Raw genomic sequence first — 27974 nt, 5'->3', positions numbered from 1 at the left:
CAAAGAGTTAATTCTTTGAAAGTGAGGTACCTCCATATCATTTTAATCATATAGTTATGGTAAATTATGCAAGGGAATTATATATTTTTAAAAATAATTATTGAACAATTGAGGGCTTAGAGGAGAAAAATGGTCAAAAATATGTAGTTTTAAATTAGAGACATAAAGTCTGCACCCTGAACAAGCCTGATCCAGTCTGATCTCGGAAGCTAAGCAGGGTTGGGCCTGGTTAGTACTTAGATGGGAGACCGCTTAGGAAGACCAGGTGCTGTAGGCATAAAAAACAAAAAATAAGGGATTGTAAGCTGACAAGGTCCTTGCAATCTGTGAGGTCAACCATGTCTCGCCTAAAAAATAAATTAAAAATAAAATAAAATAAAATAAAAGAAAGAAAGAAAGGAAGGAAGGAAGGAAGGAAGGAAGGAAGAAGGAAGGAAGGAGCGAAGGAAGGAAGGAAGGAAGGTATGGAAGAAGAAGAAAAGAAAAGAAAGAAAAGAAAGAAAGAAAGAAAGAAAGAAAGAAAGAAAGAAAGAAAGAAAGAAAGAAAGAAAGGAAAGAAAGAAAGAAAGAAAGAAAGAAAGAAAGAAAGAAAGAAAGAAAGAAAGAAAGAAAGAAAGACATAAATCGGGGCTTTATGTCTTCCAGCACGCCAGCATTTTGATGGTGGTAGATGAGAGAGAGGTGACAACAGAACAAATGAACAAGAAAAAACAATAAATGTGTCTTTCTTAAAATGCTAGTTCTGCTCGATCTCTCAGGCCTTCTCCTTAACTTGTACCTGAGTGTCCTGAGTTGAAAATAAATCAGAAAAGGCTTTCACGAAAGCAAATGATGAATTATAAAACCTTTCTCTTCCCTGCCCTACCAGCTCTTGATCTTTTATCCTTTCTCTCCCAAATCTTTTTACTTCTTTTCAACCTTTTTGTGCTTTTATATGTTAAATGCACTTTTAAAAAATTCAACTTCTGTTATCTAAACTTTTCCACCCAACCAATTCTATTGACATTGGGTTTTTAGTGGAAGTTGAGTGATTAGAGTGCGTATTAGGAGAATATAATTTAAAGCTTCAAACTGGATAGGGCCAATACTAGCCAAAATTTAAAACAAGTTCGTTTTAAGCTCCTGGACTTTCCTTGTAGCTTTCACTTTCCATCTTTTTCTTTCTGTATATACTTAATGATCTTATTATACTCTCCTAGTTCAAAATCCTTTGGTGAAGAGTCTGATCAAATAGTCCCTAAAAGAAAGCACAGGCTTAATGACTATAATACAAAATAACTGTTAAATGAATAAATTTATACTAACATATTAAAATATGAAAAATTTCTCAGCCACACCCCCAAGGATATGCATATTAGATAAGGAACAAATCTGTAGCATTAGTAAATAAATTATTGATGGTGGAGCTTTAGGCATCAGCACAAGATCAAGTTAAGAGAGGAATTTTTGCTTTCTCAGGGTTCCTCTGTGGGCTGAGTCTCATTCGACTCTATTACAGAAAAGCTTAAAGCAGTTCATGGCAGATAAAAAGCACTCAGTAAGTCTTAGTTTCCTTCCTTTCTACCATGGAATCACAATTCTGATGGCTGTATCTCTCGTGAAGCGGCTGCCTTAACTATACCTACTGGTCAGAAGAGTCCAAAGTTTGTTAAATGACCTTCCTTTGTACCAAAAAAGATCTAAGAAGCCATTAGAATGTATCAACAAAACAATTACTGGATGGAAGAATGTGTATATTTTTACATTTATCCTTTTCCAGACCGATGATGGAAAAACAGGTGGATGAAACATCTGTTTTAAACAGAGGTATGCTGCCAGAAAGAAGCTATCTAAATGTCAGCTTTGGCTTTTCTCTTCTCTTATCAGCAGTGTCCTAAAACTATAGGGGCAAGCGCAGTGCTCAGAAAACCACAAGGAAGGAAATCAAGAGTAAAATGCTCTCCCTATTAGAGGTACAGATAAATGAAGAAACCAAATTCTGTTTTTCAGGCATAACATTGACACCACTAAGCCAGGCCTCGGGTACCACGGTGTGGTGAAGCCAGGTATTACAGACAGAACACAGATATCATGTAAAAGGAGGAGGAAGAGCTGGAGGTTTGAGATGGTGGACGATTCTCTCTTGGAGACTTTGCTGGACAAAAGCTATGGACTCTTATTTACTGACCTAGATGCTACTCATCTACGTCTTTAACATGGATTTGATCATTTTCTCCAAGAGTAATCCCTCAGAAGGGTAAGTTGTTTTAAGAGAGTCAAAAAGGATAGGAACATTTGGTAATTTGGTGGGAGAGAAATTTGTTATTTAAACTACTTGATCAAAAGCTAATTCTGTTGCTCAGGTATTAGAAAAATGAATATGTATCCACGATATGTATTTTTAATATAGTTTAGCTATTTAACAAAATGATAGGTTAAAGATAGAGTGATATTATGCTAGAATAAATGTCGATTTGATGTTTAATTGGAAAAACATTAAATTCAACTTTTGTATGTGATTTTATTTTCTATTGTTTATCGTAAAAGCTATCATCTCATTTCTGTTTAATTTAAAAATGATACTGTTGAGTTTTAAAAGTTTTGCATTCCTCAATTTAAGTAAAACACCTGTAAATATATGGATTTACCAGACAGAAAATAGATGGTTACTTAGTTTTACAAGAGGATTTGAAATGGGAGTCAGTGAAATTATAAGATTTTCCTTTTACCTACTAATTAATAAAACTCTCATCTCTCACTCGGGCACAAAATCATTGCATAAAATGTGGTATATTTGTTTATATATTAAAGAAGTATTTGATTTTTAAGATACATAGAAATATGTGATTAGGATAAGGCTTATCTTAACCATGGTTCTATTGTCTATATATTTATAAATTGACAAGAATTTATTTTTTTATTTTTTCTACGAAAAAGAGTTTACATCCTTCTCTGCTTACAAAAGAAATGTATACTTAATTTAAAATTTCCAATGTTATAAACATGATATAAAGGTCTCTTATAATCTCAACGTCTAGAAACATCCTCCATGATTTTTAAATATATGTATATTTTTTTCTTTTATAAAATATGGGATCAAGTTGTGTTCAACATATAGAATATACATCATTACTTTGTCTTGGTCTTCATTTCAATGTTTTCCATTGCTGTATAATACTGTATTCCACAGCATGGATAAATCATAATTATTTTACCTTTTGCCGTTGAAAACAAATAGAAAGTCAAAAGAACTTTGGTGCTTACCTTCCACAGTGCTAATATGAGCAGCATTAAAAGCAATAATCCAGCAAATGCACTTAACAAGATAACCCATAATGGTACTCTGCCTGGTAGCCCATCTTTGGATATTTGAATAGCAAGCTGAAAATTATTAAACAGGATGATAACATTAATAAATATCTATTAGAACTTCTGGCACATCGAGTTCTTACAGGTTATAATTTTCTGTCATACAGTGGTTTTAACCTCATTCTTACATATAGAAACAACATTGAGTTTATATTTACAAAATGCCCTTTGTCTATTCTAAATTTCTAACCATGTTGAATTTATTATTACCCCCAAATTATAATCTTATTCTTCATAAATTTATAAAGAATAAATTAATCTCAAGTACGTAGATAAATAAATTTTTGCAAATATATTCACCCCCATGTGATTTTCATTATATCATACTGTCTCTTCTGATTGACTTACTCTTAGTCAGAACTTACAAATTATGTCTTAAAGTCAGTAAACATATGCATATAGTCTATGCATTGTATGCCTATGTATTTAAAGGTGAATATTTATCTGAGGTCATTGACATTATAATTATTGAAATAAGTAATAATTTGAAATGAGAAATTTTGAAACAACAACTAAACATTAGGTAGACTTTACATAGAATTTTATGACTCAATATCCACATGGGATATTTAAACTCTTCCATAAGAAGAGTTATCTATAACAAGTATTTTGGCCTTATTTTGTAATGTAAGAAGAGGAAAAAACTCAAACCTTATTTTTACCAAGAACTCAAGCATAAATTTGTATTCGGAAATAATATTTCATTTTTATTTCACATTTCTCAAAGACTAAATGAAGAAAACTTTAAAAAATTTACATGTATTCCTGGGTAATATAAAGACACTTTCTATAAAGAAATTATTTTTTAAATCTGCTCTGCAGATGTCGACTGAATTTTAAAATGCCAGTTTTTAAGGAGGAAAATTACAAATGCATTATTTGTTATCAAGGTGAAAGTAAAAACATCAATTTACTGTGATAGTTAGAAGCAATAAAGTCAAATATGGCATGTTAACTGTAAATATCATTGTTTTTTCCCCCTAGTCTCTCATAAAGAAGAATGAGACTGAAATCACACTTGAGGCTAATAAAGTGTAATCTGAAGCAAAAAGTGTCTGTCACTAACTGTGAGCAGTACTAGTCACTGCTTTAAGGACTATCAGCAATTATAAAACATTATGTCACAAAATGCAGAGTGAAACATATAGTGTTTTCAAAACTTAGAGTTGTACTTGCCTGCCTTTTTTGATTGCCTGTACTTAAAACCAGAGATGCATTTTCACTCTGAAGTTCTGCCTTCACAGTAAGATTAAAGCTGGAAAAATGTGCCTGAAAAGCAAACAGGATTTATTTTCATATGCTAATCACAATGCAAGCTAGTCACCTTTGAGTAGTGCAATTTTTAAAAGTAAGATTTTTGGGAGAGATTAAAAACATGGGTTTGGTTAACATCCAAATGGAAGTGGTATTAGCAAACAATGGTCATGTACCTACTTTACTTCTCTGTACTCAATTCTCATTTAGATCCTTGTTACAGAAAAATTTTCTAAATAATTTCTATTCAGATTTATCCTTAGCAAAAACAACTCTCAAATTTTGTCCACCTTTTGTGTAGCTAGGTGTGAAATAGCTACACTTTGATAATGAGGTTTATATAGGCGTTTGTTTAGGCTTAAACATGAAATTGCTAATATTCAACAATTTGTGACTTACAAAAAATAGCAACTTAATACAATCAAATCTAAAAATGGAAATTTCATATAATTAACCAAATATTTCTAAGAGAGAAACAAATAATACAAAATACAATGGATTAAGTTCTAAAGTAGTTTGTTTTCAGATGGATTTAATTTTATTAAGAGTTAGAGAATGTCCTCCAAAAATATATATGATACATAAATGTATAAATCTATTTATATAGATATAGCAGATAGATAGATAGATAGATAGATAGATAGATAGATAGATAGATAGATGATAGATAGATAGTCTGATCTAATATAGCGAGTCCATAATATAGGTTAGTTCTATTCTCTGTCAATGGTGTCAAGAATTGTCTTTCTATAATTCTTTGTCCCTTAACTGAGTTCTAAAGTATTAAGATAAGTGCAAACTTTGGTATTTAATGGATGTTTACCTCTTGAGGTGCAAAGAAAAAGAATAAGAAAGACTGGAAATAAGTACATATCTGGAAGGGGACCTTGAAGGCAATTTAGTAACAGACAAGGAAAATGAAACCCAAATAGCTGATTAAGTAGAGCTGGGCTTGCACCACATTTTTTAAGACTTCCAACCTTGTATTCTTCCTGCAGAAGCACTCTGCTTTGCATATACTAAGAAATGAACAAGCATTTGTTAACGTAATCAATAATTTCAGAGAACAATGCAATCACTTACTTTTATAAAAGTTGGTTTCCATAAGATAAGTGAAACATTCACTTGGCTCATGTCAGAAGGAATCAGATTACATGTGATAGTAGCAAATTTACATGAGCTGCAGTCCTGTTTAAATATCCAGAGGTATATATTAGGATTTTTGACATTTGATAAGAGATAATATTTTAAAATAATCTACAAAGTAGTTATTTTTATATTAATATTAAATTTATTCCCTTGGAAAGTATGAGGTAAAATTAGTCTTGGTTATCTGAATTTACCAGAATTGTGCCTCGTTTGAGATCTTCAGATTTGAATATAATCGTTTTCTTCTTAGAGTTGATACCAAGAGGATCCTGAAGGCTACTGGGTCTGCAGTTTGCATTCTAAGAAATGAAGATATTTCTTTTATCAGACAATGTGAGATGTCAGAGGAAAGAATGATTTGGTGTGATAACATGAAGACTCTGTGAACAACAGTCACTGACATATAAGATCCATCTTTACAAGTGTGCAATGTGGAGGAAGCTATTCCAACCTTAGACATCTACCTCCAGGTAGTAATTACTATTATCGAGCTACTTTTGAATTGTAGTGGATAGCAATGAGGTTGTTATGGAAAAAGGAAGGTTACTAGTAGAACTTACTATTACATAAATAATAAACTCACTAATTTGTCATTTTCATCAAACAAGTTTGAAAACTGCCGTAATACAGAAAGCAAAAAATTAAAAATTCTACTGTGGAAAAAAAGGGTAAATGTTTGTTATTCAATATGATAGCTCATATGATGATTTATGAGAAAAAAAGGAGAGTGACTTTCATTTGTATTATATGTTTACCCAGTAATAATTTCGGAGTCTCTGTACACCAAGGGAAAGACACTTAGTCTATGTGGGAGGAAGATGTAAGTATGCAGCCCTATAGGTGTTAAAATGCCACATTTATAAGCTAGTTGGTTCTTGGATTGTTTCTCTAGGCTTAATCTAGTAAACCTTTTGCTTCCCCAGGACTCTTTACATCCTTGATAAAAGGTAATAAGAATGAAGGTTCATAAGTAGTAGGAAAAGTACAATTTTATTCTTTCTAGATTTTCACAAACCTCCTTTTTTGGATTAGTGAGAAATGCTTGAGGTTTATTTTTTCCTTGCCTTTAGAAAAACATTTAGATATAAAAAGCCAACTACCACTGTTGCTATTTCTTGATTTCTGATAATACTTTAAATTAAAGAAAAACCCTGAACGGAAGACATTGTGGTTTTCCATGTTTGAGAGACTGAATCATAACAATTACTACCATATAGACTCATCCAATGCTATAAATACTAAGGGGGTGCAATACTGCTGTCGTTTTATATTTATGCTATTGCTATAAGTGAGTAAATAGTGTCGTCCTGGTTTATGTGCGACTTCGTTTGCTTAGGAGCAATTAAAAAGTCTCTTCCTAGAGTCGTTTGATCATCTCAAACAAATGAAAGGTATAACAAACATTTCAAGCGTAAGTCAAAAATTAGTTATCGAAAATCTACTCTAATAGATTGAATAGTGACCCCCAAAAGATATGCCCACGTCCTAACACCTGGAACCTATGACCAGGACCTCTTTGGAAATAGGATCTTTGTTGATTTAATTAAATTAAAGATCTCCAGATGAAATCATTCTGGATATAGGGTGTACTTTAAATCCACTGATGAGCATACTTATAAGACAGAAAAGAAGCCACAGAAACACAAGAAAGATGGTCCTGTGAAGACATCAGCAGAAACTGGAGTTCTGCTGCCACAAGCTAAGGAACACCAAGGGTTGACAGCAGCCACAAGAAGCTAGGAGGGAGGCATGTTAGGGATCCTCCTTTCAAGCCTCCAGAGGGAACTGACATTGTTGACACCTTGATTTTAGACTTTCGGCTCCCAGAACTGTGAGAAAATAAATTTCTATTGTGTTTAGCCACCCAATTTGGACTAATTTGTTACCAGCTGTAGGGAACTGATGCTTCTACTGAATAACGAGTGGACGTTATTATTACTTTAAAATTTTTCTTAATGCCTCTCTATGTTACTTTGGTAAAGCTCTTTATCACAAGTGGTATGCAGAACAGAAGGCTTTAAATACACACTGAAAAAGATAACAGTGATGACATAATTCCAGGGTACCATGACTTACATCAGAAGATGACCATCCACTTGGGTACAGCACAGGATAACCATCTGATGTCAAGTTGGGAAATGAAATTGACAGCTTAAGTTCTGGCATTGGAAAATGTCCACTTTTTCTAATCTACAGAAAAACAATTGAAATGTAATCATTTCTTCCTCTTTCAATAGCATCCTTTCCATCTTGTAGGACATACAGTTCCTAACAGCTCAGTTGTGTAATATTTTGAATCCCAAAATAAGGATGTTCAATGATCATGTGCATCAGCCACAATCATATATTGTTCCTTTATCTTCCACCCACTCCCAATATAGGACTGAGATTCAAGGAAAGTCAGAATTAAAAAAATTTTTTTCTTTGTCAATTTACCATGCTCATCATCATCCTTAACAATATCTCAGTCTTTCAGGAGGTGCAAAGGAGGGAGAACATTTACCTGATGCACTCAGAACAAGTGAGCATATTTTTGTTTGCCTCAACCCAGTCTGCTTTAACTCTCTAAGCCCACAAATGATTTCTCACCCCGGCCTGATAGCATATGCCAACACTGTACAGGGAAACCAGATTTCCATTTGCTTCTATTTACAATTCTATCCCCAGCTAAGGTTATTATGTCACTGGCTGTTGATAATTCAGTCTGATAAGAGTCAGGTTAACTAACTTCCATCTCAATCCCCATCTGTTTTTATCCACTCACCTAAAATTCTCACTCAGTATCACTTTATGTCACCAATGGTGAGTCTTTCCTGATCTTAGTCAGAAATCATGTGTTCTGTAATTAACATTTATTTTTTTTCTTATACAGACAATGTTCCTCATAGAAACAGTGGAAAATATTAAAAATAAACCAAAAATAAGTTTCCTAGAATTCTGCTACATTGGTAAAATTTTAGTGCACAAGTTACCTATCTTTATCATTTGAATATATGCATATCTCATAAAGTTAATATTATAAAATACAAAACTTGGTGTCTCATTTGCAAAATTTATTATGTCATGGCATTTTCCTGTAAATTTAGAGATTTGGGGATATGACTTTGATTAACCATTTAATAACAACCACAACATCAATATTTATTACTGGTTATGTTCCAGACATTGTTAATTTTTTTGCTTACATTATTGCTTTACCCTGCTAACAGCCCTAGGAGGTAGATTCTCTTATTATTCCTGTTTTATCTATGAGGAAACAAGGTTAGAATGAGAATAAAGAACTTCCAAGATCACAGAGTTGGTAAATAATAGAATTAGGATTTTTTTTCATAATGGGCCCTCTGAACTATTACAATAGCTGTCTTTCTATTGAATAACTATATCACAATTTATTTAAGCAATTTCATGTTGTTAAGCATTTAGATTTTGCCCAGGTTTTAATTTTTAAACTACTATAAATAACATTGTTAAGAACATCTCTGAACATATATCTTTGTATCACCAATAATTTTCTGTGGTAAATTTCTAGCAGTAAAGTTACTGGGTCTCACCAAAAAGAAGTTTATATTTTAAAAAGTTCCATTACTCTAATTTTAGATTTTACGCCACCAAAATAATCAGATATATAAAATATTTATGTTCAGGGGTATTATTAACAATGTTATTTATTTCAATATTATTTATAATATTTTGGGAGTACCTGTTTCAAGTCTGGACTCTGATAAGTGACAATACATGAAGATCTACAACATTCAAAGTCCTTTCCTTTATACCTTCTTTCCTTCCTCCCCTCCTTTCCTCCTCTCCCCTCTCTCCCTTCTTTCTTTACTTTCTCGTGTTTGCTGAATTTTCTAATCCAGACAAGTGAATGGGGCTAGAAAAACCTGGTAGTCTGAATTCCAAAAATCTATCTCAGTAGTAGAGTGAGCGGCATTTATGCTAATTTCCAGGGTACAGATTGTCACAGGAATTTCAGCAAAAGGCACAAATAAAAACAATGAAATACATCTTTAGAGTATATATTTATTTTACTTTGTAAGAGAACTTCCGTTTTACTTTTGGCAATTCCCAAAGGAGTTGAGACCATTTCACCTATAATAATTTTGCATTATTTCATACTTTTGAATATATATTTAAATCCATCAGTTGAACTGGACCCTCTTTTACTTGAGAAATATTAACTTGAGACTGTCAGTAGGCATTACCTAAAATGAAAGTCTGGCTCAATTCCATAGTTGTTTGTTACAGTGGGTAGGAAAAGTTCATTATGTATGAATCCAAAAGAATAATGTTGTGATGAAAAACATTACTTAAGGAGGTGGTAGTGGGAACATAAGTTATAGTGTAATACATATAAAAGGTAGTGATGATCAGGAGATACAAATTGACTTGTTGAGTAAAGGAAGATATTACCGAGACAATTTTAAATAATTGATTTCTGAAATAGTCATAATTATTTTTTAAAAAACTGCTTTTCTCCGTCGTACTGAAAAATAATGTATATAAAGTCTACAGGTTTATAGGTAATATCTATTTGGTTCCATAGATAATTTTTTCTAGGAAATCATTCAAATTAATTGTGTCTTATTGTGAGGAAATTAAAGAGCTAGGTCTTTAAAATTGCTTCAAATATAATTATCAATTTAAATAAAATTATTTCAAAATAGTGAAATTATAAAGAAAAATATGCTGGAATTTAGAGCTAACTATTGAACCAAGATGTTTCTACATGTCTGTTAATACTTTAATTTATAAATTTATAAATAACTCCTTATAGTAGTTATTTATAGGTAATTTCTTACCAAGTAGAAGATATTAATTTCATTTCCAATGTCCTCAGTAGAATTAATAACTTCAGGAACTGTCTCATTAGCTGCAATTGAAATATGGTGTTCACTTGCAGAGCTTAAAAGAATCGGAAAAAGAAAACAAAACACAATAAAATTTAACTTTTATTTGGCCTCGTTCTTTTTCTTTCTTCATACCAGGTTACTCCATAAAAAGTAGTTATAGATATTTCAAATCAGAGGCAAATTCTTGTACTCTGATACCTAAAATTAACTTTGAGGAAGATGAGAAGGATTACACATTTTGTTCAATAGTCACTGACACTTATATGGCCTTAAAATGCTGAAATATGTTTAGGATTTTTAAAAAAATTTCATTGCTATCAAGTGAAAAGTTTCCATGAATTCACTAATATCGCTTACATTTAGTGAATAGTCAGCTAAAACTTGGATTTTTAGTAGTGCTAAATTAGATAAATTTTTAAAAATAGTTACCTTTTCACTGTTTCAAGTTCTATATTTACGGCTAAACTTAAACATTCAATCTTTTCTATACAACTTCTTGTTCTTTAGACGAACTTGGTAGAATGAAATATAATATAAACACACTTTTAAGCAGCACTTCGGTTAAGAAAAGGCGATAAAAAAATATTTGTAAGTATTTTCCAAATTTGATTTTAAATAAACGAAAAATCATGGGAAAAGTCAGAATACTAAGAGAAGTGGATACAGCAAAACAGAAAATAGCCAGAAGAATTTAAAGGCTAAGAAATATAAGCAAAATCTATGTATATATCCTATAATCTTCTCATTTTTGTAATCTGTTATAAGTAAAAGGAAAATGCTATATAAAATGAATTAATAAAATGATAAGACAAATTTAGACTAAACTTGACACTGATTCTTATACTTTTTATATACATTGCACATATTAATTAAGCCAAAGCTTGGAGTCCTGCTTAAACAAAGGAATTTATAGTGGGAAAGTTTGCCAACATAGTTGGCGTTTAGAGAGATTGGAAGTTTTTAGGAGAAAGAATGATTTATGAAAACTGGAAGAAATAAACAGCTCTTATCAATGACAAATTATTTAATTTTGTATGTCCGGAATGGACAGGCTAATCAGATCCCACACAATGAAAAGAAAAGCCAAGAGATATGTTGGTGACCTCTAAGAACATTGCCTTTTGTGAAGGCCTTCTGGGTCTTCAGCTTTCACTTAGGATTTGACTGGACTGCTAATGCAATTCTGTATTATTAGCACCTCACATTTTAGATAATTTAGTGTGCTGGTTTTCAAATTTTAGAAGGCTTATTTAACATAGATTTCTGGGCCCCACCCTGAGAGTTTCTGATTAGTAGATATGAGGTAAGGCCTAAGAATTGGTCTCTCTAGTTCATAGGTGAATCTCGATGCCCTTGGCTGGGGATCAGAGACCACACTTTGAGAACCCTTCGGTTAGTAGAAAGGCATCAACATAAAAATGCAGTTCCCTCCTACCTGTAAAACTGTAGTCCAACTTCATATTTTACTGGGATAGAGATGTTTACTTCATTATCAGAAAGAGTTTCGAGAGGTTCATCACTGTCACTAGAAAATACATGGCACATATGGACAAATCATTAAACCATTGACTAGAGATATTTTTGAGCATTTGAAAGAGAAGCTTAAGTTGGCAAATAAACAAAAACACAAAAGAGTAGAACTCTTGATTTTTTAATTGGGGTGGAGAGGGAGGTCAGAGCTTGGTATTGTTAAAAGTTCCCAAGTTGATTCTGAAGCACAGCTAACTTGATTTAGTCTCAAGTCTCTCAAAATTCCATGAGGATAAGGATAAGAATCCTTGGGTCAATTCTTAAATACACAGATTATTGGGCTTTTCTCCTAGGAATATAAATTGAGCCCAGGACTTTTGTATTTTTAACAGGTGATTCTTATTTATTTATCACAGGTGAGTACCTTATAAAAAGATGGAAGTAGGGTGACACAACTGAGCAAATCTAAAATCTATCTTCAGTTTAATAATGGTCTTTCCGTTCTAAGTACTTGATGCTGGTATTATTTATTAAGCATTTATTTATTCCTCCAATTTTAGTTATCATTTCAATTATATATTATGTAAGCACATGCATATATGTGTATACACACATATACACATGCACATATCTCAAAATCTCCTGCATCAAAAAGCATCTAAGAATGATAGAACAGAGTTCATGAGATTGTTTTTGCACACTGACACACTTTGGGCAAGTTATTTACTCTCTGTGCCTTGGTTTCCTCACCTATAAAATGGGGACTTTATTTAAATAATAAATGATGAGTGGTAGACGTAAAGTGCTTAACATAGTGCCTAGGACATAGGAAATATTTAATAGATGTTAGCTTTCATTATTGTTATTACACACAAATGACTGAAGCACTTATCTAGTATTTTATCTCACAGAATGGCCAATGTGTACATTTTAATGTCTATGCTTTGTTCTCAAGTGTATTAAGAGGCTTTGTCTGAGCCTCTGAGCCTTGGGGCAGTGAAAGTAGCCCCCTGCCTTTGGTTACAGATTATTTGTGTGAATCGGTTTTTGTTATGAATGGTTCCCTTCTTTCTCACCCATTTTACACTGTAGCCAAATTAATCTTCCTAAAAAGCAGCACTCTACCTACGACTTCATATCTCAAAAACTTTTCTGGCTCCTCATGGCCTGTTCAACCGAGAAAAAATTGTTTCATTTCTGACATTCAATACTTGCCATAACATGGTAAAATGTATACTTCCTCTTTACCTTCCATAACTACTTTATTACGTATTCTCTATATCTTAGCTAAAACAGATTACTCAATATTCCTCCCAATAGATCTAGTGGTCTACATTTGAATTTTGCTCATACTGTATTTTTGCCTAAAACATTCCACCTAACTTTATCTACTGACTCCTCTGTGAACTGCTACCCATCCATTATAGACCTTCTCAATTATAATCTCCCTTTATAAAGCTATCTTGGGTTCTCACTGCCAAGTAGGTATAATTTCACCTTCCATTAAGTCTCTGACATAAGACTTGTATTTCTCTAATGAATTTTCCTTATTCTACCCTGAATTACAAGAATTTATATATTTGTCTCAGCCGTCTACTGTAGTATTCACCCCACAAAGAGGTTCATATCTTTATTCATTTACATATTGCCTATAGTGACTAATTTACTATCTTGTCCATAGTAGATTTCAAATAAATATTTGTTTGTTGAATTGAATTGAGCATATGAAATTAATCTATTTATTAATTGATTATCTTATTTATTCATTTACTCTACATTTATTTAGGTGATTATTAGATGCTAGGCATATGGCAGTTACTTGAGAATAAAGCAATGAAAAAGCTATATCTCAGAGAGCTTATGTTCCATAGAATAATTATACTTAGAAGAAAGTAAAGCCACTATTTTAATTTATTAGCTTTATGCTATTTTTAGTGTATGTATTGGATGTTATCTTTCAGAAGCTTTGATTTATTTGGATACAATTGATTAAATTACAAAAAAGATATCATAAAGCTTAGTCTGCCTGATGATTCAGTTGACCTTGATGGGCTGCTAGTAAAAATTTTTAAATTAGCTTTTAAAATTTTAAATGAATTTAAATGCAGTTTGTCAGATATAAGTGATGAGTGATTAAAACATGTTCTACAGCTCATAGAACCAATGATTTAATCCAGTTAGATGTATTATATCTATTAAATGAAAAATTCTTTAATTATTCATAAGGGTGTTTCTGTGAAGCAAAGTGGTTCATTATCTTCTACTGATACGAAAAAAACAAAAACAAAAACCTGTAAGAAGCTTTCAGTGAATCTACAAAGAAAAATATTCAAAATATATGAAAGAAATTATATATATTCATACACATGCACTCATGCATACATATAAACAAACCTTGTTGCACTTAAATGAATAGTCACATTCTCCATGAGATAGGATGTGTTAAACTGAAATAATATTTTGAAAGTTACCTATGAAATAAAAATATACATCTTTAGTTTAGTACCAGATAAAGAAAACATTTACTTTGATTAATGTATTCAGTTACATAAATGATATTATCTAAACTCAAATTATGACATTATTTAAGAAAATTGTAAAATAAAAACATCTCAAAAATAGAATAAGATATGATGTATACATATTTTTCAAAGTGAAATGTAATATTCTTTGAATATTAATATTAAATTTAAATATTTTATTCAAATTATATTAATAAAATAATTTATACTAACCATAAATCATTACCATGAAGATACATCTATTTATTTTATTATATTACCATACTCAGCAAGATCACAATCATAAATAATATAATTATAAAATGATCAAAAATAAAGCCTCTTTAATATAAATCTTCAAATATCAGCAACTATCTATAAATATTCATTATAAAATAGAGGAAAACATACTTGGTTCCATTAATTTGATAGTATAAAAGTTTGGACCTTTAAGGAATAACAACAAAAAATAAAACAAAAGACTTTGCTATTTAGAATAAAGTGAATTATAATAACAAAAAGGTAAGGAATTTGCCTACAAAAGTCTGCACAGTTAAAATAATACCTAAGAAAAACTGGCAAATCTTTTTGTTATACTGACTTACTTTTGTGAAATTATGCCTGAGCGAATGTATGAATTATACAATGCGTGACACTTCCTCATAAATACCAATAGGCAGACCAAAAACTCGATTGTTTTTTTGAAGACATTTGTCAATAGCAGAGTTCTAGTTTAAGAATCCTTATAATAATATTTATAAAACTGTATTTCACATTCTGAAAACTAATCTTGGTTTGTGCTAAATTTGGAATTTGGACAGCAAAATACACAGTCCAAAATGCACAATTAATAAAAACTAACTAAAATTTTATCTTTGTAATTAAGTACTAGAGTTTGATATTTGATACTTAAAGCTCTTTTAATCAATTTAGGCTTCGTTCACAAAAAGGATAACTAGAATTCATGGGTCATGAGATTTGCATGGTTATGCTATATTATGTGCAGTTTTTTGGGGGTGGCATTTTCTTCTCCCACATATATCTTGAGTTACATTAAAAAAATTTCTTCTAAAAATCTATAGCTCTGTAGTTTTCTTCTTGCTTTGAAATGGCAATCACAATTCTAATTGAAGCTTTAATGGGTGGGCTTGAACTACAAGATACAAAGGGTCAAATTGCCAGTCTCTCAATGCACTCTGTTTTTCCTACTTTCCTCAGCCCCATGACTGGCCTGGACATATATAAGTCTTAGCATTCCTAATGAATCTTCAGACCTAGGGAAGATATGAGCAGAGTAGTAGGGCTGAAGAAGCTGTCTATTGCATGTTGACCTAATCGTGAAATGCTTAAATCATAAATCTAGATCTTGAAGCCAAAGTATATTTCAAGTGAAAAGCCCATGTAAAAATTACTTGAAAATTATTCAGATTATCTTCTTATCTCTCTATTGATGACATGAGACATTTTGATTTAGGCTGTTACCCTAAGCAGGAAGGAATTGCCAAAGAAAGGAAGATATGGTTAATAAATGATTAAGATTGTAATTAATGTCTCTAATGGCTGAAATATAATATAAAGTATGTCATTATTTGTTGAGAAATGGAGATAATTCCATGGTTAAAGTGGTCAAAGGAAGAAGTAGACAGGAATTGACACTCCTTATTTCCATGTCAAATTAGAGGACTTATGAGTGTACTTTCTCAAATGTGATGTATGTTTTATAAATTTGTAGAGAAGAAATGCAATTTCACAGTATATTTTATTTGAGATAGTCAAGAAATAGACTTCATGATGAGGTTTCAAAAGTAAATTGGTCTATCTAGCTAGTTCCATAAATTAAAATGCACATAGAAGAAATTTATTGAATTTGATGATAATTATTGTTATTCATAGTTTCCAGGAAAACTAGTAACCATGCCACGTGCATTAGGGGAAAGGTCTTTTTGAATTCTCATTTGCAAAAAGAAGAGCTAAAAGATTTCATTATAGATTTCTGACTCGGCCATTTCCAGATATCCAACCCAGTTATCATCATTTTAGGATGTGCATTAAAGATGGCAGAGATCTATTTTGAAGTCTTATGTTATAAAACATTATAACATGAGAAAGAATAACTAGCGGAAGTAGCAGTTCTCTTTTTTTTGTTTAAGTCTAAATCAAGTAAGTAACATATTTTCTTATCTGAATCATTTTGATTACTTAAATATTTCCTTCAACTCAATAGTAAATAGAGGAGCAAATATTTATACCGTAAAGCAACCTTCAATGAAATATATGCTAATATCTTGTTCATCATTGTGTGAGATAATTATTCTCTTCTTTTAGGGAAATAAATACTGTTTTTAAAAAGAGATGAAAGTGTTCTCATCACTTCTATTCAACTACTACTAGGAGGTTCTAGCTCAGGCAGTTAGATAAGAAAAAGAAATAAAAGGCATTGGATTGGAAAGGATGCTTCTATTTGCAAATGACATAATCTTATATCTAGAATATCCTAAGGAATCAAAGCATCAAAAAGAATAAGATGCTTAGAAATAAATTTAACAAAGGAAATGCAAAACTTGTATTCTGAAAAGTATAAAACACTTTTGAAAGTTATTTGAAGATCTAAATAAATGGAAAGACATTCAATTGTCATAGATCTCAAGGCTTAATATTTTTAAGATGGTAATATTCCCCAAATTGATGTACAGTTTCAGTGTAGTCCTTATCAAACTCCAAGCTGGTATTTATTTTTTAACAGAAAATAATAAGCTTATCCTAAAATATAAGTAGAAATGCAAGGGACTTGGAATAGCCAAACAATGTTGGAAAAGAAAACATAGTTGGAAGACTTAAACATTTCCTGATTTCAAAACTTATAACAAAGCTACAGTAATACAAATAGTTGATAATGGCGTAAAGATAGACATATAGATCAATGGGATACAATTAAGAGTCAAGAAATAATCCTATGTATTTATGGTCAACTTTTCAGTAAGAGTGCCAAGACAATTCAATGGAGGAACGAATAATTGTTCAACAAATGGTGTGGGACAACCGAATATCCACATGCAAAGAATGTGGATATTCTTTCCTTACATTATACACAAAAGTTCATCAAAAAGGATCAGACCTAAATGTAATAGCAAAACCATAAAACTCTTTGAAGAAAATATAGGAGTAAATCTTTATAAATTTCAGTTAGGTAAAGCCTTCCTAGATATGATACCAAAAGTATAAATAAAAACATAAACTGGACTTCATCAAAGCAAAAACTTTTATACTTCAAAGGACACCATCAAGAAAGTGAAAAGGCAGTTTACAGAATGGGAGAAAGTGATAAGGGACTCGAATGCAGAATATGTGAAGAGCTCTTACAATTTAATAATAAAAGAAGACATCCCAATTAAAAAATAAGTCTGAATAGACATTTCTCCAAAGAAAATATACACATGGCCAACATGAAAAAAAACTTCAACCACCGTTAGCCATTAGGGAAATGAAAATCTAAATCGGAATGCAATACTAATTCACACTTACCAGGATGGCTGTCATCAAAAAGATAGTAACAATGTGGGGAAACTGGAATCCTCATACATTGCTGGTATGGATGTAAAATGGTGTGGGGTCCACTTTGGAAAAGTTGCAGTTCCCCCAAATGTTACACAAAGTTACCATATAACCTAGCAATTTCATCCCTAGGCTAATATCCAAGAGAATTGAAAACATGTGTCCACACCAAAACCTGTACACAACTATTCATAGCAGTATTATTCACAGTAGCTGAAAAGTAGAAACAACCTCAATGCCCATCAACTGATAAATGAGTAAATAAAAGGTGACATATCCACACAATGGACTATTTCTTAGAAATAAAAAGGAATGAACTACGGATACATGAATGAACCTTGAAAACATACTAAGTGAAAGAAGCCAGTCGCAAAGACCACATATTGTATAATTTCATATGTAAAATGTCAGAATAGGCAAATCCATAGGAAGTAGGTTAGTGGTTGCCTGGGGTTTGGGAAGGGCTGTTGAAGATAAGAGAGCAGTAACTGGTAATGTGTACAGGCTTTCTTTCTGGGTTGTGAAAACGTTCTAAGGTTGACTGCTGATGGTTGCATAATTCACAATTTGATGAAAATACTAAAAGCCATTAAATTGTACAGTTTAAATGAATGAATTGTATGGTATATGAGTTGCATCTCAATGAAGCTTTTATTAAAAAGAGCAAGAGAAATGACGGAAGAGTTTCTATACAAAATTCTAAACCCATCTGTTTGAAAGTTTTTTTTCCTACAGGTTAGAAAAGCCTAACATATAGGAGACTCCATTATGAGAATTTCCCAGCTCCGTTTTATCAGAGAAGTTACCTAGCATAAATTTGTAATTTTGTCTTGGTGTGTGAGTCTGACTCATGCAATAATTGCCTTTTGATTCCAAGAGCTCAAAATTTAAACTTAACCTTCTTCGTTTACATCACCCTAAACTACCATGAAGATTTATATATTTGGCTTTGAGCATATTATTTTTCATATCCAATTGCCACATGTATTTTGTATAATCTGCTTACCATTTCTCCTCTTTTCAGGAAAGGATATCCAACTTTACATGTGATATTATGATTGGATTCACAACTGTCTTTTTGGATAGCCTAGGAAGAGAAAATAAACAGAATTAGGGCAGACACACAGGTGAAATCCTTGAGTTTGGTTTTCTAGAATTTTCCCAGCTGTGCCTTGGACTCTGCGTTGCTTTTTCTCTCAGTTTGGTTGGGAGAGTCCCAGCATTCTGGGATCACCTGTCACACAGCCCAAGGAAATCTTAAAAAAAATTACTTAAGTTAAGGACATCTAAAGGACAAAACACATCACACTATCCTGTCTAGATCTTCTACTGTGAAATGGATGAACTAATAGCATCTACCACACAGAGCAATTAGGTGGCTGGACAAAATAATCCACACATTGTTATTTAACACAACTCTCTGGCCAATGTAAGGATTTTACATAGAAAGTGGGAAATGGTATCTTGATTTTTCTGCATGTAAATTTTTTTAGTTCAGTACCTGCATTACTCCCTCCCTGTGCTTCTCTTAAACTGTTTTGACTTTGTTATATTTATTGTTTTCTTTGACTCAGTCTCAATTTCAGCAGTTTAAGGACTCTGTGAAACATGATTTTGATATATCAGAGACTATTTTCTCATACTGAATCCAAAAAGAGATACAATCTCTAAAGAATTATATCAAAACAAAAACTTTAAAGAAAATCTTGGTACTTTCACTATTAGAGATTACTAATTTTGTACAAAATGCTTTCTGTTCTTTTAAAATCAACATAGAAAAAAATAGCTCAGTAATATGAAAAGTAGCTTCGATAAATGATTATTACAGGAATAAATAAATAAATAGCTAAAAGTTTACCTCAATTCCTGAAAAAATCAGATTTGGAGAATAATGCACTATGGTTCTGGTGTTATAGGCACTGTCCTTTTTATTTTTGACTGTGATGCTAACGTTGAACTTATCGTTGTGGGACCTGACAATAAGCAGGCCTTTTTCTGTGGTGGATACATCCAGGGTGAGGTCTGAGATACATTTTTCCTTGTTTCCACAATCTTTGGCAAAGGGAATCTGAAATGGTCACAGAAAAGCATTTTTCAAAATTTAGTTAATCATTATTGAAAATTACGTATTAATTTGTGTAAAAGAAATGACATATTGAGAAATAAGTTAGGCAACTCACAAAGAATAGATTTCATAAGATATTTTATATTTGTTCCTATAATTTATAGGGGGAAAGAATCAACTTTTACTTTTAGGTATAAATTCTTCCAGTCCTTTGAAGAATGCAGTTTTCACAGATGTTTTTCAATGACTTTAATGCGGTTGAGTAGAACAGTTTCAAAAAGTTAAGTTCTTTAAGATCTAAGTCCATGAGAACACTTTAACTCAACTCCAATTATGAGATTTTTTATTAAAAGGAATCAAATACTTAGAAATATAATAGAGTTCAGCCAGGAGGGTGGAAAATGGTCAAGCCACATAACCGGGAGTTTTTCTCGACTCTTCTTCATCCAGCCCCTCCTCCTTAAACAGTCCATCATTAAGAGCTGTCCATTCTACCCGTCTTCTAAATGTCTCCCAAGTTCTTACTCGCCTCTGCATTTCCACCACCACCTCTGGTCTCGCCTGAATTACTTTAATTCCTCCTCAAATTAAAGCAACAGCTTCCTAACTGATCTCCTGCAATCACTCTTATTTCCCTCCAATCATCCTCCACATTGCAGCCGAAGTAATCCTTAGAAAAATACAAATCCAGAATTGTCACTGGACCAGTTAATGCCATCAATAGCATTCTATTTCTCTTCAAAAAAAGATTTTAAAATCAGTGCGGTGGCACAAAGTCCTGGATGACCTGGCTCCTGCCGATGCCTCCCGCTTCATCCCATGTCACCTTCTCTTTAGCGAGGCTAGTTTAGTTCCTTTTATGCTTAGAAACACACATCCCTCTGCTTGGAACCCTGCTCCCTCCAACCCTTTAAAAAGGATGAAAATCATCCTATTGACAGGTTTCAACATAAATGTCACAACTTCCGAGGGGTGGCCCTTGACACTTCAGACTAAGCAGGAGTTTGAGCTCTGAGGTTCTCTTCCAGAGTACACACTCTTATTACTATATAATGCTTGTTCTCTGGGTTAGATTGTAAGCTCTGATGCCTGGTATGTATAAAACACTCAATAAATATATTGGAAAGGAAGGAAGGGAAAATGGACTGTAGATGAATGGGGAAAACTGATTCCTCATCCCCAGTGTTTCTTCCACATTCCTGATCCCCCCCTTTACACACTCCCTCACTCTTTCTCAGGACTCTGAATTTGTAAGCAGGAACTGGGTGAACACAGGTCAGTCTCTTCCTATCCGTTCCGCACTTGGGGCAGTGGTGTGCCCATGGGAAGCATACATGCTGCTCTACCCCTCCGTTCTGCAAGTTTTATGAGGTGGGCCCCCACAAAGAAAGTCTGAGATTGCCGAGCACTGCTGATGATCTATTTGGTTATTTGTGTCCCAAATCTGGTTCAGCATGAATACACCCATTATATCTAAACCATGCCCTGCGACCTAGTGTTCATTAGTGATAAAAGGGAGTCCTAACTAGCTGATCCATGTCTATCTTTAAACTGGTCCTGAATTCAAGAGAGATAAAAATAAATATCATTTATAAGTTCCCTTAAACTTCAACAATAGGAAGTTAGAAGAGTTAGGAGAAGTCCAGAAGCATCTACTTATTTTTTAAAAATATAATTTAATAATTATAATTAATTTAATTAATTTTTAAATATAACTATAAAATATATTTAAGGTCATGTGTGTTTGCATCTATTTATATATTTCAATTTTTTCCTAATATAGTCAAATAGGTATTCTGAATTAAATATATATGACTTACATGTTCATGTACTGAATTCGGTAGAGAATCATCAAGAATAGGCCCATTTTCTGGATCGGTAAGATTAAAATCCAAAGTTATTCTTACAGAGTCCCGGAAGTCATGCTTGTCCTAGAGGTCAAAACATAACATATATCATTGGTATCCTATTTATTGGATGTTCTGATCTTATTTTGGCTTCCTTCTTCTTCCCCTTGTGGGTCAGCCTTACTGGACCATTCTTGTGCACCTGATATGATGATATATGACCTCATCAGGATTTTGCTTTGCTGGAGAAGACTGCCCTTTTGCCTCGACAAGGGACATAGCTGGAATGCAGAGGTTTCAGAGTATGAATCACCTTCAGCTTCTCAGAGGGCCTGCTGGAATGACAGACTATGTAGCACCTTGCCATGTCAGCATATACTGCTCTAAGCTGCTGGCCTAACAATATCGTTTTTCTTGAGACCTCAAGTTAAACTCACTGTGTAATACTTCTAGAAAAGTCTCTCAAACTTTGAAGAGCAAACTTCTTTTAAATTGAGTTGCATTTCATTCATATAATATGTATCTTGAATTGTAAAAATTTTATAATGTTAGATGATATTTAAATAATGTTAATACGATTAATATTGATTATGCTATCATGAGTAACAGCCATCATTTATGGCATGTCTAGAATTATGAGCTTTTATACACATTGTTGAGAATTATTTCAACAATCCTCCGAGATGAATAACTATTATGGTCTTTACAGATGAAAAACTGAGCCTCTAAGAGACTGAACAACTTTGCCAAAATCACTCGGAATGTGGGGAAGCTGGGATACAAATTCCACCCTGGCCAACTCCACAACAAATGTTGAAGTATCCATTAAAATCAAAAGAATTCTGGAAATTTGGAAACTAGTTCATTCTTTTTAATACCAGTGCCTGGACTAAGCTAGATACCAAATATTTGACAAATATACACTACAGTGATTTTTGGAAGGTTAGAGCCAGTGCCACATCTGGTTTCATGTCCTTCAAATTTTATTTAAGTTCTAACTCCTAAATGTTCAGTCGGATGAACTAAATAGGAGTGACAACTCCAGGTTTGTTTTTTTTTCCCATCATAGCTTGATCTTAGTGTTGACAGAATAAGTTAATTTTAATATAAGTCATGGGGAATGTTGACTTGAAAATCACTGAGGGAAAATAAATATAGCATACTATCATACATTTTCTGTCACTTTCCTGCCCCTAACTACAAAAAAAAAAAGAATATAAATACATCAAGAATACAGAAATAAGTCAGAGCTGGGAGGTGGGAGTTGCGGCGGGGGCGGGGGGAGGCGGGGATGGGGCGGGGATTAGCCTGTTCCTTTAAAACTCCAAGATTAAGTTCGAGTCTCTAAAATTTCAGTCTCGATGACTAAAACCAGTGTTTTCTCATAATATTCATTTTTTTTTTAAAGAGTTTAAGAAACTCTTACCCTAAATTGGGAATGTCCCCTGCATGCACAGTGACTCAATAAAATACACTTAAAATGGTTCAAACTGGCTTACTAGACATTTCTAGAGATAAACAATTTGCTTTCCAAGGCTCCCTCACCCACTAAAATAGAAAGTTAGGTAGCACAAAACCTACAAAAGACAGAAAATACCAGATATTTCCCTCTTCAGTTTGAAGTCAAAGAATGAAATACATAGCTCAGGACAAGAAGAGACTTCAGAAAGCCTATGGCCCAACAGTTCCCTCTCAGTGCATTTAATCACTTATCATCCACATTTGTCATACAAGGCAGAGAGAAGTTAAATGTTTTTAAGGCAGAGAGAAGTTAAATGTTTTTAAGAATAAATGAATAAAGAGACAAGTCTTTTATTGACTAGTGCACTGTGCCTTTTATTATTCTATAATAAATGGATGTCTGATAACATGCACAGAGAAGATGAGTTTTATAAAATGTATTTGAAAATTAAAAGATCAGACCTGTGATTTTTCTGATAAAAGTGAACAAAGTTTACTTCATAGTGTGCACTTTGAAATAAAACAATTAGATTTGATTGACTTGAAATGAGACATCTATACTTTATTCTTGATTTGGAATAAGGTAGCTATGATATATGATTTACTTGCCAACATGTAGAAGAAATGCTTAGTGCATTCTGATTCTCGAACTGTGATGTTTCTTTGAATCTTTCTCTCTTGAGTTCCAGAGAAAAAACTTCGTGATATTTGTCTTAGTGAATCTAGTGTGACACGGTACTGCATATCTATAAAAAATAAAAAAAGAATAATTGAAGAAATGTTTTTTGGGGGTGATTTTCATATGATCCAGCTCTTTAAATTAGCACTATAGAAGAATCTCTTGGGTAATCAGTCAATTAAAAAAAGTTTCTAGTATTCAGCACATCCACACTATTGTACTACAGTGGTATTTGTAGTCCTAAAAATAACCTTGAGGAACTCTACAGAACTGCTTTCTGAGTTCATTATGCTTTTAATGTTTAATTATACTTATTCTGTAATATATATGTATGTATGCGTGCACACACACACACATACCTACAAATCACCTAATTTCCTCACTATGGCTGTGTTTACTGGATTTTTACTTAAAACATTTTTTAGTCTAAAAGTGTTGGAGCCTTGCTTAGAATATTGATTATGCTATATTTCAATAAAGACCAAAATATACATTAATGAAATTTTACCTGTTTTATAAAAAATGCCATTTTAGACTGTATTATTTAAAACATAATAAAATAAGCTTAATAAAAAAAAGTCTAATAAAATAAGCATACCACAATGAGAAAAACTAGTCAAACTTTATAATTTTCTATGATGGCAACAATCCTCATTTGACCATTTAGTTAGTATATAGAAACTAAATAAGACTGACATAATGTTATTATGAAAATACAAATCATTTTTCACATTGCTATGCCTTGTTTCTAGTCAGAAGAATATTGCAGAGCATAAATACGCACACAGAGAAAACTAAGAAAAATCAATTTTTTTCTCATGTCAATTTATTTTTATTTGTTTATTTTTAAGAAAAATCAATTCTAAAGATTAATGTTTTTTCTCATTCTACTTATATTTGGTTTGCAGAGTAAATTACTCTTCTGCATCCAATGGCCTTCACAGTTTTGACTCCAACATATTTGGACATCATGAAACAAGACTTAGAAAGTGTAGAGTGTGGGGAGGAGCGGGGATACCTGGGCTGCTGTGACATGCCTGTGATGTCTGACTCTCAAAAATGAGGGTCACCTTCTGAGTGAAGCAAAGGAATCTTGGGAAAGTGAGAGTGACCCAACATTCTCATCCTTTGCAATTCCAGTCCTACCAAAGAGAGGGCAGAAGAAGGAAGGGAGGGTTCTTTGTGGTTTTCCATAGGAAGGACAACTAGGCTCATTAGAAGCCCGATTTCAAAACACTATCTCTGAATTGGTCTCAATCCCTCTCTCTTTCTCTTTCTCATTTATTTTTTAAGCATCTGATTGTTTACAGTTAAGTGGAGAGTTAGAGGGAAAGTCTGGAATGTTGAAGCCATCACATATAGTTTCTGTTCCAGAATTTTCTGGGTTCCATAACCTATTCCTTCAGCAGTAGAATATTTTTCAAGGTTCAATATGTTCATGGGACAAATGTGATGTCCAGATCCCTATCATTGGGGGAAATACAACATCTCCCTGAATTTGATCATGCTGGAGCAACTATATTGTCCTTCTGCCCCAAAGCACTTGTTCTATGTATTACCCTTACCGGCTTCGTAAAACGTGTCTTCTTTAGACTTTAATTTCACATCAAAACACACTGTAGCATTGATACAAACTGTTTCCTTTCCCTCCATGCGACAGTTTTTCTTTTGAATATTTACTTTATTAGGTTCAAAATTCATGGTCACTTTAACTACAGCCACATCTCGGGACCTACAAACATATAAATAGCAGTAATTACTCACACATTTTTGCATTTAATGAATGCCACTGTTTTGGGGGTTCAAAGTGAGCCCATTGAAGGGGATGATTCTTTGTGTATATTATGGGCTCTCAGGACTCCATTTCTCTAGTGAAACTTTGATACAGAAGAGATTGTATCTGATGTTGGAAGGACACTCAGGTTGCTTTGGAACCATTTTAGGTTTTTGTTTCTAAAGCGCAGCAGAATATGACACCCCAAAATACGACTGTAGGAGTTCAGGACATGCCACCCCAAAATATGCTACTTTGGTATACTGATTATCTTGAGCTGTAGGCACTTGAAAATCAGCAAATGCAGAAACAAGCTTTCTCTGAACACCTTTATCTGCCTAAAGACAGATCCTCCAAAAAAACCCTCAATTGTCATAAATCCCCTCTCTCAGAGTTTCATCGACCATGGAAAATTGACAGGAGAGGGGACTAGAAGTTCACAACACATCTAGACAATCCTTGTCACAAACTATCGTGCCTCCCATCTATTCTTCTAAGAGCCATTCATCTTTCCTAAAAATCTTTACTCTCCCTAAGAGGCCTATATGCCTCCTCCCTTTTCGCTAATAAGATGGTATTTAAGCCTGAATTCTAAGCCACCTCGGGGAGATACTCATTTCTCCCTGGGTATCTCCCATCTATCCACGAGGCATATATGTTAATTAATTCAGGATTAACAGTTCAAACAAAAACTAAATGTATGTACTCTTTGTTCCTGATGTCGGTGACTTCTGGTTTGGAGTCCTTGTTCCCGTGAGCCCTCCCCAAAGTCACAGCCACTGGCTGGCCAGCTTTCTCCTTTCCTAGGCATTGCCTTTCAGTTTCCTTTTCTCTCTACTGTATAGTATACTGTATATATAGTTATATATATAGTTAAAACATTTTTAAAACAATGGGTACTATCCGTGTATGATTCAGTGTATAATTTTTATTTGATCATTAGTTCTGAAGCATTACCCTACATTATGACAGAGTCATCTATTTTCAGGTCTCTATTTTCATTGCAGTCCTTCACAATTTTCTTTACTACTCTTCCAGATAGATTTTTGGGAAAATGACCACTGAGATTTCTTTCCACCTAAATTATATTACATCAATGATTAATTTCATGGAATCGATATGCAGACTTTCCATCCATATATATCATAAATATATATTTATATTTATTAAATCCTTCCTTTTTATTTCTTAATAATGTTTGTAACATTTTTCAAAATTATCGCAAAAAATTCTCATTAATGCCATTCTTGACATAGTTCTTACCATATTTTTGAAATTGTTTGTTAACTAGTTAAAGCCAGTTATTAATGTTATTAATTAATAAATTATTTATTAAATAAATTAATAAACAAAATTGAATTAATGTATGTATCTGACCATTGAATAGGATTTTGCAATTAATTGAAACTAATTTGGGGATGTAGGCATTCTAAAGGCTGAGCAAATTAAAGGTTGACTCTACTTGTTCCTTTAGTATAATTTATTTTTTAATACTTATAGACTTCTTCAGCTAATCAAGCTGTATCATTTTTATCTGAATAATGAAGCACAAAAGAAAATAAATATTTGGTATGATATGAGCCTCGATCACACTGAGCTCTCCAACTATTTGTGAAATATCAGATTAATTGAATGTCATTAAAATACATACCAGAAGAGGGCAGCACCACCAAGGCCCCCGATAGTCACATCAGTCAGACCGTCACCGTTTAAATCCATTTCTCCGTGAATAGACTGGCCAAAAAATTTCAGTGTCTCACCATCTCCACCTGATGGAATACGCTGTGAAAATTCCAACCGACAGTTTTTAGGTCAGAAGAGTCTCTTCTAAAACAGTTTCAAATAAAGCTGAGAACTTGGATTGGTTAACAAAAAATTAAAATTAAAGAACTTTTGGAAAGCTGCCCAAGAGTCCCCTCATGTGGAGACAAGAGAAATTACTCAGATGTTCTCAAAAGACATCTTTTTATAGTGCAGACAGAATCATTTCAGGGTTACTGACACCAGAGAAGGAAAAAAAA

At 32.9% G+C, this 27974-nt stretch overlaps 1 protein-coding gene and 1 pseudogene across 1 annotated transcript in view; one reads left to right on the top strand and one right to left on the bottom strand.

Moving 5' to 3' along the window:
- The window catches only part of ITGA1 (integrin subunit alpha 1), a 155864-nt gene that overhangs the window by 15669 nt on the left and 112221 nt on the right, over positions 1 to 27974 (bottom strand). The window contains exons 15-28 of the mRNA XM_039869916.1: positions 27605 to 27735; positions 25745 to 25911; positions 24110 to 24246; positions 22013 to 22123; positions 19986 to 20195; positions 19134 to 19214; positions 14469 to 14545; positions 12040 to 12129; positions 10554 to 10656; positions 7828 to 7941; positions 5946 to 6050; positions 5686 to 5790; positions 4525 to 4617; positions 3244 to 3360 (exon numbers count right to left, since the gene is read on the bottom strand). Of these exons, the coding sequence (XP_039725850.1) occupies positions 3244 to 3360; positions 4525 to 4617; positions 5686 to 5790; positions 5946 to 6050; positions 7828 to 7941; positions 10554 to 10656; positions 12040 to 12129; positions 14469 to 14545; positions 19134 to 19214; positions 19986 to 20195; positions 22013 to 22123; positions 24110 to 24246; positions 25745 to 25911; positions 27605 to 27735 (1641 nt within the window). The remainder of the gene's footprint in view (positions 1 to 3243; positions 3361 to 4524; positions 4618 to 5685; positions 5791 to 5945; positions 6051 to 7827; positions 7942 to 10553; positions 10657 to 12039; positions 12130 to 14468; positions 14546 to 19133; positions 19215 to 19985; positions 20196 to 22012; positions 22124 to 24109; positions 24247 to 25744; positions 25912 to 27604; positions 27736 to 27974) is intronic.
- LOC120608410 (uncharacterized) lies at positions 161 to 277 on the top strand (annotated as a pseudogene).

Source organism: Pteropus medius, unplaced genomic scaffold, assembly GCF_902729225.1.
Source record: "Pteropus medius unplaced genomic scaffold, Ma_sr-lr_union100, whole genome shotgun sequence".
In the NCBI taxonomy this organism is placed as follows: Eukaryota; Metazoa; Chordata; class Mammalia; order Chiroptera; family Pteropodidae; genus Pteropus; species Pteropus medius.
Note: the sequence above shows the minus strand (reverse complement) of the source record. Positions and strands in the feature narration are given on the sequence as shown.